This window comes from Lycorma delicatula, chromosome 1 (assembly GCF_047948215.1).
Source record: "Lycorma delicatula isolate Av1 chromosome 1, ASM4794821v1, whole genome shotgun sequence".
Lineage (NCBI taxonomy): Eukaryota > Metazoa > Arthropoda > Insecta > Hemiptera > Fulgoridae > Lycorma > Lycorma delicatula.
Genome location: NC_134455.1, coordinates 353,975,642 through 353,991,701, shown reverse-complemented (window position 1 = coordinate 353,991,701; position 16,060 = coordinate 353,975,642). Strand labels below are relative to the sequence as shown.

Below are 16,060 nucleotides of genomic sequence, written 5' to 3'. Positions count from 1 at the left end.
TGGTCTTTGTATCTTTACATACTTGCATCATTATATTTTCATAATATTAAAACTGTTATTATTTTCATGCAGCTTTCAACTACTTCTTTAATTATTAATCTTGACTTAAAACGTCTCTTTATAGTTCAATAATTTTTTCATTTGAAATCCTTCACTGATTAAGGTTTACCCATAGTTTCCCTTAAATCTTCCTAGGAAAATTCTGTAACAGCTCTTCTTAATCACCTGAGGAATAGGATATTTATGTATAATATAGCCTGTATAATATGTAATTCCATTCTGATTTTATAGAAGTAAATTATTAATTTATAGTTTTTCTCTTCAGTTTTTAATATAGTTTCTGGAAGAGTCTAGTTATAGTAATATATAGAGAAATCTGCAGTAATAACCTTTTTTTTGGGAGGATGAAAAACACTTTCACGTTATCTGGAACAAACATTCTAACAAAAAAAACCAACTATAAACAAAACAAAAACTATATTAAAAAACAAAAATTTTCAGCAAATATCACAGATAAGATATATCAGATAAACTTTCAGATATCAAATAAGATATATTATTTTTAAAAAAAACAAAAAATATAAAATTTAGAAACTCAAATAAAATTTAACTAAGTCCAAAAGAAGCGTAACGATCCCTTTCAGATAAGAAAACAATTAAAAAACTAAGAGAAAACCATAACAAATATAAGATTACAACTACACTATAAAAAGGGGTCTCAGACACATAAACAACATTTGAATTAAAAATTATTGTTGGTTTCAAATGGCAAAACAATATTAAATTGTATGAAGTATATTGATACTTCTTAGAAACACAACAACACCCTATCTAAAGCCTTATCATTGCCCAGGATAGGGCGAAAGTTTTTTAGTAATCTCTGTCATTACACCTGAGGTACAAAAGACACCAGTAGATGGTTTCTTTGAAAGGTTGTCAGTTAAAGTTACTAGTTGTCAGTTATCTCTATGAATAGAGGTGACAATTCTCGAGCTGCACATCATCCACATATTAGCGAACTTGACATGCTGATGTGCAAAGAGGAACATTAACTTTCCCTAAAAACACTTTTGATTTTCCAAGTAAGCCTGATGAAATAATCATGACTCTTGAAAGCATTTTAAGCAGCAACTTTCATTCATGTCAAAAGTTACTGCTTTTTAAATAAAATCATACTGCCTATAATGTTACAGTTGTGGAACTTAACAAACAAAAAAATAAATAGAAATCTTACCAAGTCACTTAGAGATGACATACTTAGAGGTGGTCGGCAACCACGTGTTTTACCCTAGTAAAAGTGGTAGTTGCCTGCATAACAAGCATAAACATTACCTCAGTAGTATGAACTTTTGTTTTAATAGAACATCTTTAAGCCTAAAATTGAAACCACTTTATTCAGAGGTATGTGGATGGTGTGGTATGTTTAGTTAATGTACAGCTTTTGCTACAAAGATCTCTATAAAACCTGTGGTTTTGTACAGATCTTCATATAAACTTTCATAAAAATTGTATAGATTTTCATTGATAAGTCAGTTACAGAGAGGGCAGCAGTAAATTGGATGATTAAAAATTTACCATACATAAGTAAAAAATTATTACTTCATCATTGTTTATATATGAAATGAAAATACATTATTTATAAATTGTTATTTATAACATCTCAAATACGGGCAACATTTTGTTTCACATATTTCAATAGTCTTGTGCATAGATTACCTTTTACATTTATAGATTACATTTTGAAGTGTGGTGACAAATTCAAGCCACCTCTAAAAATTATTTTTTAAAGTCTTGGAGGTGGAAAGTCATCCAGGGGCTTTCCCCTGGGAGGAAGGCTTTCACTTGTAGGTTTCCCAACCTCCAGTTTGTAAAGCGAGTGACATCACGTAGCCTCAAAGGAAAAAAATCACAATCACACAGATTTTGCCATGTAATGTCATCTCTATTCTTCCAAGATGACAAGATTAGAAACAATTTCCTTGAAGTATGACTTGTAGCACTATATTGTTGAAATAAAAAGTTTTAATTAATAGGATGACAAGTTAATTTGTGTGAAAAAGAGTTTTCTAATACGCTAACATAGCATTAAGAATTTACTGAAACTGCAAGCCTGTTGTCATTCTCAAAAACATATGGCCCTATAATTCTACATGATGAAATAGCATACAAAACATTAATCTTTGAGGATTTACACTTCAACCAGTACCAAAAGGTGGCTTAATATAATAACAAAGCCCAAAATGTGGAAATGAGATCCATCACTCATCAAAGGATTATTTAGAAGATCTGAATTAATATTTATCATGTTAAATAACTGATGAGAAAAAGCAAGTCGGTTTGAGTGATCGACACCATTCAGTGCATGCATGAACTGAATCTTATATGAGTGGTACTGGAGATCTTTATGTAAATTCATCCATACACTTTGATCAAAAATGCTAAGTGATACTACGTGCCATTGTACTGACTGGTAGAACTTTTTGTTGTTCAGCAACTTCCACTCTCAAACATTTTTTGGCAAGAGTATCTCTTGCCAAATCCCCTCTTTTTTTTGCCAAATCCGCTCTTTTAGTTTTTCTTGTCAATCTGGAGCCCATTTCATAAAATCTTTTTAACCCATGATTTTATTGAATGGCCAGAAGGCAATGGATAAGGAATATTAAAATGAACCCAAAACACTTGCTCCATAGTCACATAATCGTCATTGTTTTTATAATATGATTTAATAGCAAAAGAAGCATGGTGTGTACCACTCCAAAACTCCATCATAAAGGAATAATAAAACAAGAACTATAGATAACAATAATTTCATTCTCCCTGCTCGTCAATGATAGACTGTGTCCGAAGTTGGCAAACCACTCAATTCATTGCTGCACCCAATAAAAAGGAAAGCATTAGAGCTCTAACACAAATTAATCCACTGAATCAGACCAAGATTACAGAACTTACATTAGCCTCGATAAAATCATGCAAGTACCAGTAACACAGTCATTTCAAAGGTTTACATATTCCTAACGTTGTTCCAAAGGGATTTAGCTGAATCAACAAAACACAACCATGATGGAATGATCAAGAATAAGGAAAAAGAGCTTGTATAATGTGAACTACACAACACACTCACAGACAGACCACAAAACGAAACAACCAACCTTACTCAAAACTAAGCATCAATTCAGCCAAATACCCTTAGCATTTCAGGTTATATTTACACAAGATGGGAGTAACACAATTCTGATCAATGCTCTGAATTCAAGAGCTTAAACATGCTGTAACAAACTGCTTTTTTTCCACATACTAGAGAACTACTTGAGAACAAACTCCAACTTCCTTAATGAAAAATCTCCTATTCTTTAAAATTGAATGACATGAATATACCATTCAGCCATATCCTTAATAGTGGCTTTACCTAAAACCCAGATAACCTCTTAATTTTAATTTCCAATTCTGTACTATTTACATCTTAAGTCTGTATCGTATTTAAGGGCTCCATGCTCCTAATGATTTTAACTATTATATATATTTTTAAGATCATCAGTGTACAAAAATATTTTAGAGAATATATTCTAACTGTAAATTGCTCAACAAAAATTAGTTATAAAAAAATATCAAATAATGAAAAAAAAAATTGATTAAGTTTTACAGTATAAATATTTTCTATGATGTTCATAATTAATCATGAATCAAAACCAATTTATACACTTATCAGAAAAAAACTTGAAAGTTATAACTTATGTATCAATAAATCTGTTAATTTTATTAAATATTTGCCGTATACATACCAGTTTTTTAATTATAATGTCTTTTTTCCTACATTCATTCTGCATTCGTTCTACTTCAGCCAATATATTTGAATTTTCTTGAGATGGTGTAGTAAAGATTGCATGTCCTGAGTTTACCTGAAGAAAACAAAATTATGTTTACGCAAATATACCAAAAATTATTTTATAGCATAATGCATATACTCTTTTATATTTATTTATACAATATAGCAGAAGTCCTGAAATGGAAGTTGCTTGTTGGAAAAACCAAAACTATCTTGAAGAAATTCATGCATATGCATAGACACATACATTCATTTACATTTTCAGCTCAGTACTTCTAAAACTAAATAATTTATTTAAAATTCATAAACAGAATATTCCAATGCAATCAGTAATATTTTTATAACTATACTATTTTATTTTATTAAAAAAAAAAGAGAAAAAATTAAAGAGTAAAAATAAACCTCATAAGGCAAACCAACTCCTACCAGGTTATTTGTCAGATAATTCTAAGATCGGGCAAAATACATTTTTATTTGTATGAAGGACAAGTAACCAGCTATAACTACTATATTTAAGATGGAGGCCGACTATTTTGAAACCTGCATTCTTCAGATCACTCAACGTTTCAAGTCCTGTACTGACCAAACTGTTGCTCTGAAAAAATTACAATAAGGTTTTTCAAACATGGCACTGTTGGTAAAATAACTATTATATATAATTTTAAAAACAGCTTACCAAAATTCCATTTGACTTCCTCAAGCACTTTCGGCTATTCTGCCATCTTCAGGAGGAAATTATAATTAAAATAAATAAAAATATAAAATTCACAGAATAAAATTAAATACACAACTGATCATCAATTTGTAATGTTAAAGTCATAAGTTAAAGTAACTACATCCGTTTTATATAAAGCATCACTATTTTTATGAAATCTATAGACTGTGGAATCAGTTTAGTCAACTTAATAATTGTTGTTTATTATTTGGTTATATAAAATGTCATCATCGAATTTAATCTGTTCATTTATTAATTTGATATTTTTATTATATATGTGGTATTTTTCAAGATCAAAGGTAATATAAAAGTTATTAGAGTAATCTAAGTTATTAAACTCTAAGTTTTTAACTGTAAGTTATTAGAGTATACTAATCATACCAATATATTGTTTAATTTATGATTTTATTATAAATTTTTATTATATAAATAATAGATATCAACTGAAACCTTAATAACTGGAAATAAATATAATACAAACAGACAGACATACAGTACATTAAAAATGTACAGACAAACAGTATATTGTCAAAAATGTGAAGATTGCAAATTACGATATATTGGTATTATCAATCGTATCTTTATATTAACAGCTAAAGCACATGTCAATTATACAAAGACCGTTCAAATTTTGCAAAACACATTTTGGATACTAAACATAAATACAATCTGAAAAAATTCATGGAAGAATTGGATTACTCTAATAACTATTATAATACCGTTAATCTCGAAAAATACAACATATATAATAACAATAACAAATTAATAAACCAACAGATTAATTTTGATGATGAAATTTTATATAAGAAAATAATAAACAACAATTATTAAGTTGGCGAAACTGATTCCACAATCTATAGATTTCATAACAATTGTGAGACTCTTATAAATAAAACGAACATAGTTACTTACTTCAACCTATGACTTTAACATTACAAAATGATGATCAATTGTTATGTATTTAATTTGATTATGTGAATTTTACATTTTTATATATTTTAATTATAAATTCTCCTGAAGATGGCAGAACAGCCGAAAGCGCTTGAAGAAGTCAAATGGAATTTTGGTTAGCTGTTCTTAAAATTATATATAAAAATTGCAATACACTGATAGTTTTTATAAGTTGAACAGCTTTATGGGAAGGACAAGTGAAGCAAGCCCTGATCGACTAGAATATATAAAAAACTTTTAACTAATAAATTAATCTTAGAATCAATAAAAATGTAAAATATTTTTTGTATATTTTTTGATTATGTAACTGATATACCAGAAACAGATAAAATAAACAATGTAAAAATTCTAACATAATAAATACTATTATAACATATTACATTAATATGTAATTTATATTTTCAAAACTATTTTGTATTTGAAGAAAGTGTATCTAAATTACACAGTTGCAATGGGCTCTTTTCTCTCAATAATTTTATTAAATGTATATTCATACACATTTGAAAACATAATATTCATAACATTTTTCAGCTCACCAGGCTGGTTTAGTGGTAAACTTGTCACAAATCACTTGTTTTACAGCTGATTTTCTAAGTCGAAGTTCTGAGGTTCAAATCCTATTAAAGGTTAGTGGCTTTTATATGGATCTGAATACTACTCAGTGGATACCTATGTATTTTGTTCATTAGTTGAACAGATTGCAATCTATACATTAGGAATAAAAATAATAATTTTTCATCACATCACATCTTGCATGGATAAATTATATAAAAGATACGACTTAATAATGAAGCCTTTAACATTAATATATAATAAAAATATAAAATGTTTGACCAAACAGAAATTAACATTTACATGTAAATGAAATAAATTAAACTACTAAACATTACCAAGAAATAAAAATTTAAATAGTAAACAATAATAAAATTAAAACAGCTGTACAACAAAAACCTATTATCAATAAATGCAGTTCCCACAGCATTTTGATTCATTCACTCTTGGATACACAAAAAAAATGGTTAAAAAAACATGATACATAGAGGAGCTTCCCCATATACCAATAAAAATAAAAATAGACTAGACAAATAAACAGAATACAATTTAAAAATTGCAAATAAGAATGCATAAAATAATAGTTTACCATAAAGCTATATAAAAAAGAAATAAAAATATCAATGAGAGATAACTTACACCAATAATAAGAAATAATCTGAAAAAATTACTCTTCAGAATATAAACTCTAAATCTGAATCCAATTACAACAAAAAATACTGTATATTTAAATATCAAAACTATATATATATTTTTTTTTTAAATTGATAGAGTTTTTAATCAAGGAATATCTTGATTAAAATTTCACATGAAAAATGTAAATGTATAAAAACAACTACAGACTAACCAAGTTAACATTAAATTTGATTTTTAATATTAAACTTGGTCAAATCTAATGTAAAATTGGATCACTTCCCTAGATTCACATAGCACTGATGTCAGGTAATGTAATATGATAATAAAAAAGGTATATATCATCTACCAATGGTTTAGATATCATTTTAGCACCCAAATCAATGCAACTTACATTTAATTTAATGTCTGAGCATAATTCACCAACTGGAATATACTCACTGAATTACAATCATTAATAAAAAAAATTTTTTTTCAAATTTTAAATATTACACTCACTGAGTAAATAATAAGCAAAATCTTCCAACAAAAGTAGAAAAGAAAAAATATGATTCTACAAAAATAATATCAGAATACAGGTTTATTTAAAATTGAGGGATACTAAATGATCACATGATGAAAAAAATATTCCTTTTCAGGAGAAGTTCAAGGAACTTAATAAGATATGTCACCATCAATTTACATATCAGGTTGTCAAAAAGTATCGAGCCTTTGGAGACCAAAATTGAGAATACATTTTTTTATTGGAAAATAACATTATGGGACTATAACATAACATTATGAAACAAAAATATTATAAATAACATTATGAAACATATGCACCATTTTTTTTTTTGTTTTTTATGCCCTACTATCATTTTTCCGATAACACCACAATCCTGTTGCTATAGAGCATCTGTGGTTCCTGGTCAAACAATTGAGACTCGGTTTTCACAGGTCTCTTTTGAAACTAACTTAACACCATTCAGGGAATTCTTTAGATAGTGAAACAAATGATAATCTCATACTACCAAATCCAGGCTACATGGTAGATGAATTAAAACCTCCCAGTCAAGTTTTCTCAATCTCTGACGGGTCATTAAGATGTAGTCTGGTGTTGTCAGCATGGTATACAACACCCTTTCTGTTAACCAGTTCAGGCCATTTCTTTTGAATTGCTAGGTGCAAACACACTAACTGTAGACAGTACAGGTCTGAGTCTATTGTTCCGCCTGACAGCAGCAGCTTCTGATGCAGGATTCCTTTCCAATCCCACCAAACCCACAGCATAACGTTCCTGGGCACCAGTGTGGGCTTTGCCACAGACAGTGGAGCTTCTCCTCACTTTGACAATGATCTTTTTTCACACAGTGTTGTCATAAGTTAAATAATTTTCATCACTCGTGATCAACCATTTTAGAAATGGCTCAATTTTGTTATGTTTAGGTAGAGATTCGCAGATAGGAATTTGAGTAAATTTTTCTGAGTCAAATCATGTGGCACCCAAACCATCAAGCTTCTTTTTGTAGTCAGTTTTCTCCAAATAGTTTAACACTGTTTGGTAATGAATATTTAGGTCATTTGCAATGTTAAGACTGCATACATGATTTTTGCCAGAATATTATTCACTTTTTCTGTGATTAGTCACCCACTGCGAGGAACAACTTGGATATCAAAATTTCCAGAATTTAAGCAACTGAACCACATATTTAGGCTGTTGCTTTTCATAACAAATTTTGTCCTTCAACAGCACAAATTTCTTAACAGGCCTGTGCAGCATTTGCGCCTTTAACACAAAATTGAAATGTAGCGCAGTTTTGCAGAAAGTTCACTCATCTTCAAGGCGCAATATCTTATGTCTGAGTGAAAGAATTTCAACACTTTTTGCACATCTACTAGCTTCAACTGCCAGCTGTCAAATGACATTTGACCTAACCCACTGCAACTCATGAATTCTGAGATTGGGAGTGCTAACAGTATCGCATGCACAAAAAGCTCACTACCTTTTAGACTACCTGTTATATTTTTCCACATATACATCTTATCAAAAGATTACTAATCTAACATTCATCTTTTAGCATCACTGTGTGATCATGAAATTGTTTCATTCCAATATCTGATAATGACAACTAGGTTTCAAAGCTTGTAGTCTGACACTCAAAATGTGTCTGTCCTTTGCAAGGCATTACAATAAAACCAAAGTATTAATTCTCATTAAGCTAAAGATCTCACACATTTTTGAAAACTAACGCATAATACACATGTATGCATGTTTTTAACTAACTGTTGGCAGAAAATAACAGTTTTATTAAAGAAAAAAAGTTATTTTATATGAATAAAAGTATTTTTACAACGTTAATTCTGAATTTACAACAGTGGATTTTAAAGAATAAAATTCTACAGGATACTGTTTTAAAACACTTTTGATGCACAATATTACCCATCGCAAAAAAAAATTATTAGCAAAAGTGTTATGGTGGAAGTTTAACATCAAAGAAACATTTATATATTAATAATGTGCTTATAAATATATTTGATATATCTTCTTCTTCTTCTTCATCTTCCATCACGGTATAGGCGATTCACCTGTTCTGGTTTCAAAGGGTTACTTGGACTTTCTTGGCCATCCCACACTTCTTTTGCCTTTCAGTCAATAGTGTATTATTTCCTTGGGGAACCTTCCATCTACGATTCTTCCAACCGTTCTCTACTATTGTGTCACACAAGGGTAAAACATTTAAATCTCTTCTGATATCGACATTCCTAAAACGATCTTGTCTAGTGTACTCCTTTACCGAATGCAGGTATCTCATATCCGCTGCCTGAATTTTACTTAGCTGTCTCTTTGATAAAAAAACCAACCCTCAGAGCCATACAGCAAAGTAGGAACAGCCATCACTTTATAAAACTTCATTTGAGTCTCATTCAGCACCTTCCTGTGCAGTGCTTATTGTTCCACAAATGGCTTGAAATCTAGAGATCTTCTTATCGCAATCTTTATCATTCTCATAAGTAATATCCCAGCCTAGGTAATTAAAATGAGACTCCTGTTCAAGAATCTTATCTCCTAGAATGATTTTTGATCTAACAGGAAACTTTCCCCAGAAATTCCATGACTTTTGTCTTTGTCAGATATATCTTCATATACTGAGAATAAAAAGACAACACCACAAAGACAGATTGAAGTCAATAGAAGACAAATTCAATAAAATAGTCATGAGGCTAATACAAAACCTTCAAAAATCAGGTCAAGAAATACGAACCTGCAACCCTACTAATAAAGAATTTAGATGGTAAATGAGCCCATAACAATAAAGAAAATGCAGAAATCCTACGTAAAATATTAATAAAAAGTACTAAATTGCAAAGAACTGACAGAACTTCTAAACTTCAACACCAACACCCCCAATAACAACACCATCAGAAAATATCAGCCCTCCCACAATAAAAATATTCTACCAAGAACTGGGTGAGATGAAGAATTACAAAGCAGGCGGGAGAAGATCAGACTTTTGTAGACATCTGAAAATATGCAGGAAGATCAACAAAAATTGCCCTTCATCAATAGCTTGTCAATATTTGGATCAAAGAAGTTCACCAGAATACTGGATGACAGTCCTCATCCAACCGCTACACCAACAAGGGGACAAAACAGAGCCTAACAATAACAACGGTTTTTCTCACTACTTGATACAACATACAAAATATCTTTCAAGAATCATGCTCAATAGGATCAGTTCACAACTTGAGAAAGTACTAGGAGAATACCAGGGAGGTATCAGACTCTGAAGAAGCTATCCAAACCAGATCATACATCTCAAGCTAATAATGGATTACAACAGGAAAAAAAACAGACATGGTAATAACATTTGTAGATTTCAAGAAAGCTTATGACAGCATCCACAGAGAATCCCTACTACAAACTCTAAGACTAGATACCAAATTAATAAACATAATAGAACTGGCCCTCACAGTCATTAAGTCAAAGGTAAAATTCAGAGGCGAGCTCTTGAAACCATTTGAGAAACAGGACTGCGCCAAGGTGATGGATATTATTCAACTATGCTCTAGAAATAGTAATGAGGAAATGGCTCAAAAATTTCCCCCGAAAGTAAAAATAGAATAATAAAACTGTTTTGGTTTCGCTGATGACTTGGCACTGCTAGCAAACGACATCAACAAAGCTAAATGAAAATTATTAGAACTTCAAAACATTGAAAATAAAACTGATCTCAAAATATCATTTGAAAATACAGAATTTATGCTCCAAAAACTAACATGATAAAAAGAAGTAAACATAAACAATATTAAAATCAACCCAATTTAAATACCTCGGAGAAATAATACAACCTAAATGAAAAAATCTTGATCCAAATAAAAACAAACAAACTAGGTGAAGCTCAAAAATTAACCTGGTACACTTACAATAAAAAATGCCTGTCAAGAAACACAAAAATAATACTACAACACAGTTATAGAACCAGAAGCCACTTATGCAGCAGAAACACCCTTCACTTGAATGAACAATCAAAGATAGACAGAGTCCAGAAAATCAAAAAAAGAATTGGAAGAACCTGCATCAATAAAAAGTACCAGAAAGATGGGCAGTGGTAGATTGTGCCCAACAAAGTTATGTACAAAGAATTAGAACCCATCACTGATAACGTGCGTACGAAGAGACTAGGATTCTTTAGACATATAATGAGAATGCAAGATTTAAGACTTCAGAAATAGCTAGTACAGTATAATCTCAGCTCAAAAAACACCAAGGAAGGATGCAGATGGATCAGAGAAATAAGTGAGGATCTAAAGGAAATTTACCTTACACCAGAAGACACCACAGATAAGATAAAATTAAACAAGAAAATCAGGAACAAAAACACTCACACTCACAAGAAAAAACTCACAACACCAACACATTTTCAACATCAGAAAGGGCAAAAAAATTGGAACATACAGAAAGATTCTCAGAGGACCGCAAGGCCTGAACAGACTTGGATAACGGACTGACTAAAGTGATCCTATGTGGTCATAGAAGATAATAATAATAAATATTTATATACATAATGAACAATATAATATATATATATATAAACAAGTAAAGCAATTTATTTCTAAACATGCCATGTTTGTTACCTTACCATAAGTAAGATATTTTAGGTAGATTTCATAAGGAAGCTACCTGTTGTAATGTACCATGATTCGACTTCTGGAAAATTTTGACATATCTTCGCATTTCATAAAATTTTATGTATACACACATATATATATATTTCACTTTCTTGTGGATACGATAACTACTGTAATTTTGTGCCAATCACTTTCAAATTGTTCCTTAAAAATAAATTGGCCCAAAATCTCAGTTAAGTTTGTTAATGGCCAAAATCAGACCGTAGTGGTGGAAATAGAGGCTTTTTTAAAAAAAAAAAAAAATATCATATAACTTTCTTATTAAGCAAAGTATCAAATTCATTTAACATTCCTATTATTCTTTGGATAAGGGCCTAAAATTTATTTAAGTAAAGTTTTTTGATATCACTAACCACTGGCCCAGAGGGCGGAAAAAATGGGGTTTTGAAGACAAAAAAATCATATCTCCCTTAATAAGCACATTATCGAATCGGTTTAAAGTGGTTGTTAGTCCTTGAAATATTACCTAAAACTTTTGTTTGAAACAATTATTGATATGACCAACCCTTATGGCAAGGAATGACCAAAATGTTACTGAATTGAAAGAAGATGAGGCTTGTCGTATGCTAAACATGTGAAACTTTTTTCAAATGCAACCATTGTCGAATTGAGTAAATTTGAAGTTTTTCTTAACTTTAACATGGAAATCTTTTTTATCCCCTACTTAGCACCGGTGAAATCTACCTCCGCCTTCCAGCATGCTGAAAGGGATTTTTTTAATATATAATATTTCTTATTACACACAAAAAAATAATCTACCAGCAATTATGTCAAAAATATATTTACAGGATTTTGAGAGTAAATTAGTACAATGGCATCATTCGTACACATAAAGTTTTAATATGGAAAAGATATGTTGATATTCTCATTATATATAACCCGGTCAGTAATAATCAATGAAAATCTAATAATATTAAAAAAATGAAAATTTAACATTCACATTTAAAATAGATAATAATTGAATGTTAAATTATTCAGATGTCAACACTGAAATAAACAATGACAACAGAATTGGAAGATCAGTATACAGAAAACCTACATTTAAAAATATAACAATTTGTAAAAAATCAAATCACCCCTGGTCGCATTAAACACTTATACAAATATGATTAATAGAACAATCAAATTCACACATAATAGCAAAGAAAAGTCAAATAATGAAATAAACATCAAAAAACATATAGCAGTTAAAAATGGATATGATACTTCTTTAATTAATAATATTTATAAAAATTCTAATGTGGACAACACATGACTTTCCTTGTACGCCTATTAAATTACATTTATACATTTTTTTAAAATTAAAAGTACATAAAAAATTTTTTTTTCATTAAAAACTTCTGATATTTTTTTCTTTTTTTTTTTGTTACTGAATTATTATTCATCATAAATTGTGTTTTTTCAATGAAAGATTAATAATTATTAATAAATCAATATATTTAAATTAAAAAAAAAAAAAGTTAAAAAAAGGAGATGAAGTCTGATTTGAACTGATGTGCCTTTCCCATGTAACATCCCAATATCTCATTAATTAAAATTTTATTTGGCTATAACTCTGGAACCAACGAAAATAAGTACCACCTATGACATATCGTTGAAAAGCTCTTAATAAAAGCTTATTACTACAGTTAAGGAAAAAGTCCAAAGTTTTTGTGATTTTGGCCTTTTTTTGACACTTTTGGTTCAGTTGATTGCATTCAAAAGGAGAGGTGCACAACTAGATGTTATAACTGTCCTAAATCCAAAATTTCAACATCCGATAGCTAATCATTTTTGAGTTATGCAAGATACATACATACGTACATACAGACGTCATGCCGAAACTAATCAAAATGGATTCAAGGATGGTCAAAATAGATATTCCTGTTGAAATCTCAAAACCGAAATTTTTCATTTTCGTGATCACTTCATACAAGGAAGTAAAAAACAACTATCAAAACACAATAACAAAATAACTACCTTACAACCAGTACACAATAAAAAACAAAAGAGTAAAAAAGTATGATAAAGTTTATACATTAATAATACTATTGAAAAAATTACTAAAGGTTACAATAAAGAAATATTCAAACCAGTATACAAATCTAATAAACACATAACAATATATTTAAAAAACATAAATAATAATAAAATATACAATCTGTGTGGAAAGTATAAAATTACGGATGTGTTGGTATTTATATAGGAAAAACAAATACATCCTTTAACACTAGATTTCTTGAACATTACATAAATTACAAAAATAATATTTACATTTATCTAATATGACAGACCATCCTTCTTTCCTATTTTTTTTTCTGTTTTTAGTCTCCAGAACCACCATAAGGAATTACTTCAATGGATGAATGAGGATGATATGTATTAATGTAAATGAAGTGTAGTCTTGTACAGTCTCAGGTCAACCATTCCTGACGTGTGTGGTTAACTGAAACCCAATCACCAAAGAACACCGGTATCCACAATCTAGTATTCAAATCCACATAAAAAAAACTGCCTTTACTAGGATTTGAACCTTAGAACTCTCAACTTTGAAATCAGCTGATTTGCAATGAGCTCACCACTACACCAACCCGATGGGTAAAACAATAAACATTATATGGGTAAATTAATAAACATTATATTTATGATATTACCACAAATTTATAAATATTATAAATTAATAAAGATGACATAAAATTAAATATATTAGAAACATATTACATATATAAATACAAGTAAAATTTCAATTTGATAACCATAGTCTTATAAAAACTGCAAAATATAACACAGCACTCGTATAAATTAATATGTTGTTTTCATTATTTAATTTTTTTATTTTTGGATTTTTATTATGCAGTAAAGAAATTCAATCATACTGAGGATATAGGATCCCACTAAAGTACTTTCATGTTTTATAAGGTAAGATATGTCTTATCTCAATATTCTGTACTAGGTGGTTTATTTAATAAATTTTAAAAAAATTTATATACACACATCCATGCATGCACACACACACACACACACACACACACACACACACACACACACACACACACACACACACACACACACACACACACATATATATATATATTTTTTTTTGGAGATGATAAAAAAATAATGACTATGCGAATAAATTATTTTAAAGAAAAATGTTTTTTTTAAAAAATGAAGTCAGTTGGAGCACTTATATTATTTACTGGTCTTTGCATGCAAAATTACTTTTCCAACAATAAAAAATATACTGTAATAACTTACATGCAATGTAATTTTAACAATTATTGTTAAGTTGATTTTTCAACTGGTACTATTAAATGATAACCGCCATCAATTCAGCAAAATACCTAAATTTTCATGAAAAAATATTTTGTGGACAAGTTAGTACATCTTGCCATGCCCAAACAAACAGATTTGATAAACTAGATAACTAGATATAATCATATAAAAGAGAATAACGCTAATATGTAGGTAAGAGTAACATAGAAAATCTGCTAATTAAATTGATAAGAATTAAAGTTAAAAATTTCTATTAATATGGAAAGTAGTTTAAAAGATCCTTGGAATGACATTAACTGCACTCTATCAGGGTTGATCAGCCTTAGTGTGTAAAAGTATCACCTCTGGTTATCCTCATACCATGGAATAGTTAAAATACCTTTAAATAGGATCCATCTCTCAAAGTAAAAAAAAAAATCAATAAAAAAGTAAAGAATATAAATCATCTACATTAATGCACTTCCTTTTTTGCTTTGTTGAGACAAAAATTAACAACTGACCTTAAAATTAAGTTACTGAAATGCACTGTAACAAGCTTGTGACATCTGCTAATTTGAAGCAGTTTAAAAACTTGTTAGCTGTAGTCACACCTCAGATGCAATTCTACAGCAGGCAGAAGGTTAATTTGCATATGTAACTCATTAAGGTAAATCTGACAAATCTGAATAAAACTATTCACAACTAACAACTACAATACATTTCTAAAAATCTTAAAACTATTTTTAGATAAGTTTGTAATTAGAATTAAAAGTGGGTTTAAAGATTTAATTAAACGAAAAGCATTTAGAAATAAAAATACATTACTACTTAAATTTCTTCAAGAAATTTAAGATTTTATTTGCATTATATTTTCTATTTCTTCACAACATGTGAGTAAATTCTTTAGTCATAAAAATAATTTTGCCTAGATAGATAGATAGATAAATTCAGTTTTGCATACCTAGAGAATTAATTTAATAAGC

The 16,060-nt window shown here is 29.4% G+C and overlaps 1 protein-coding gene across 2 annotated transcripts in view; it reads right to left on the bottom strand.

The window, feature by feature from the left end:
* p115 (General vesicular transport factor p115) overlaps positions 1 to 16,060 on the bottom strand; it is a 119,000-nt gene that overhangs the window by 17,779 nt on the left and 85,161 nt on the right. For both annotated transcript variants that reach the window (XM_075382525.1, XM_075382524.1), the window contains exon 14: positions 3,780 to 3,896. In XM_075382525.1, coding sequence (XP_075238640.1) covers positions 3,780 to 3,896 — 117 coding nt within the window. The remainder of the gene's footprint in view (positions 1 to 3,779; positions 3,897 to 16,060) is intronic.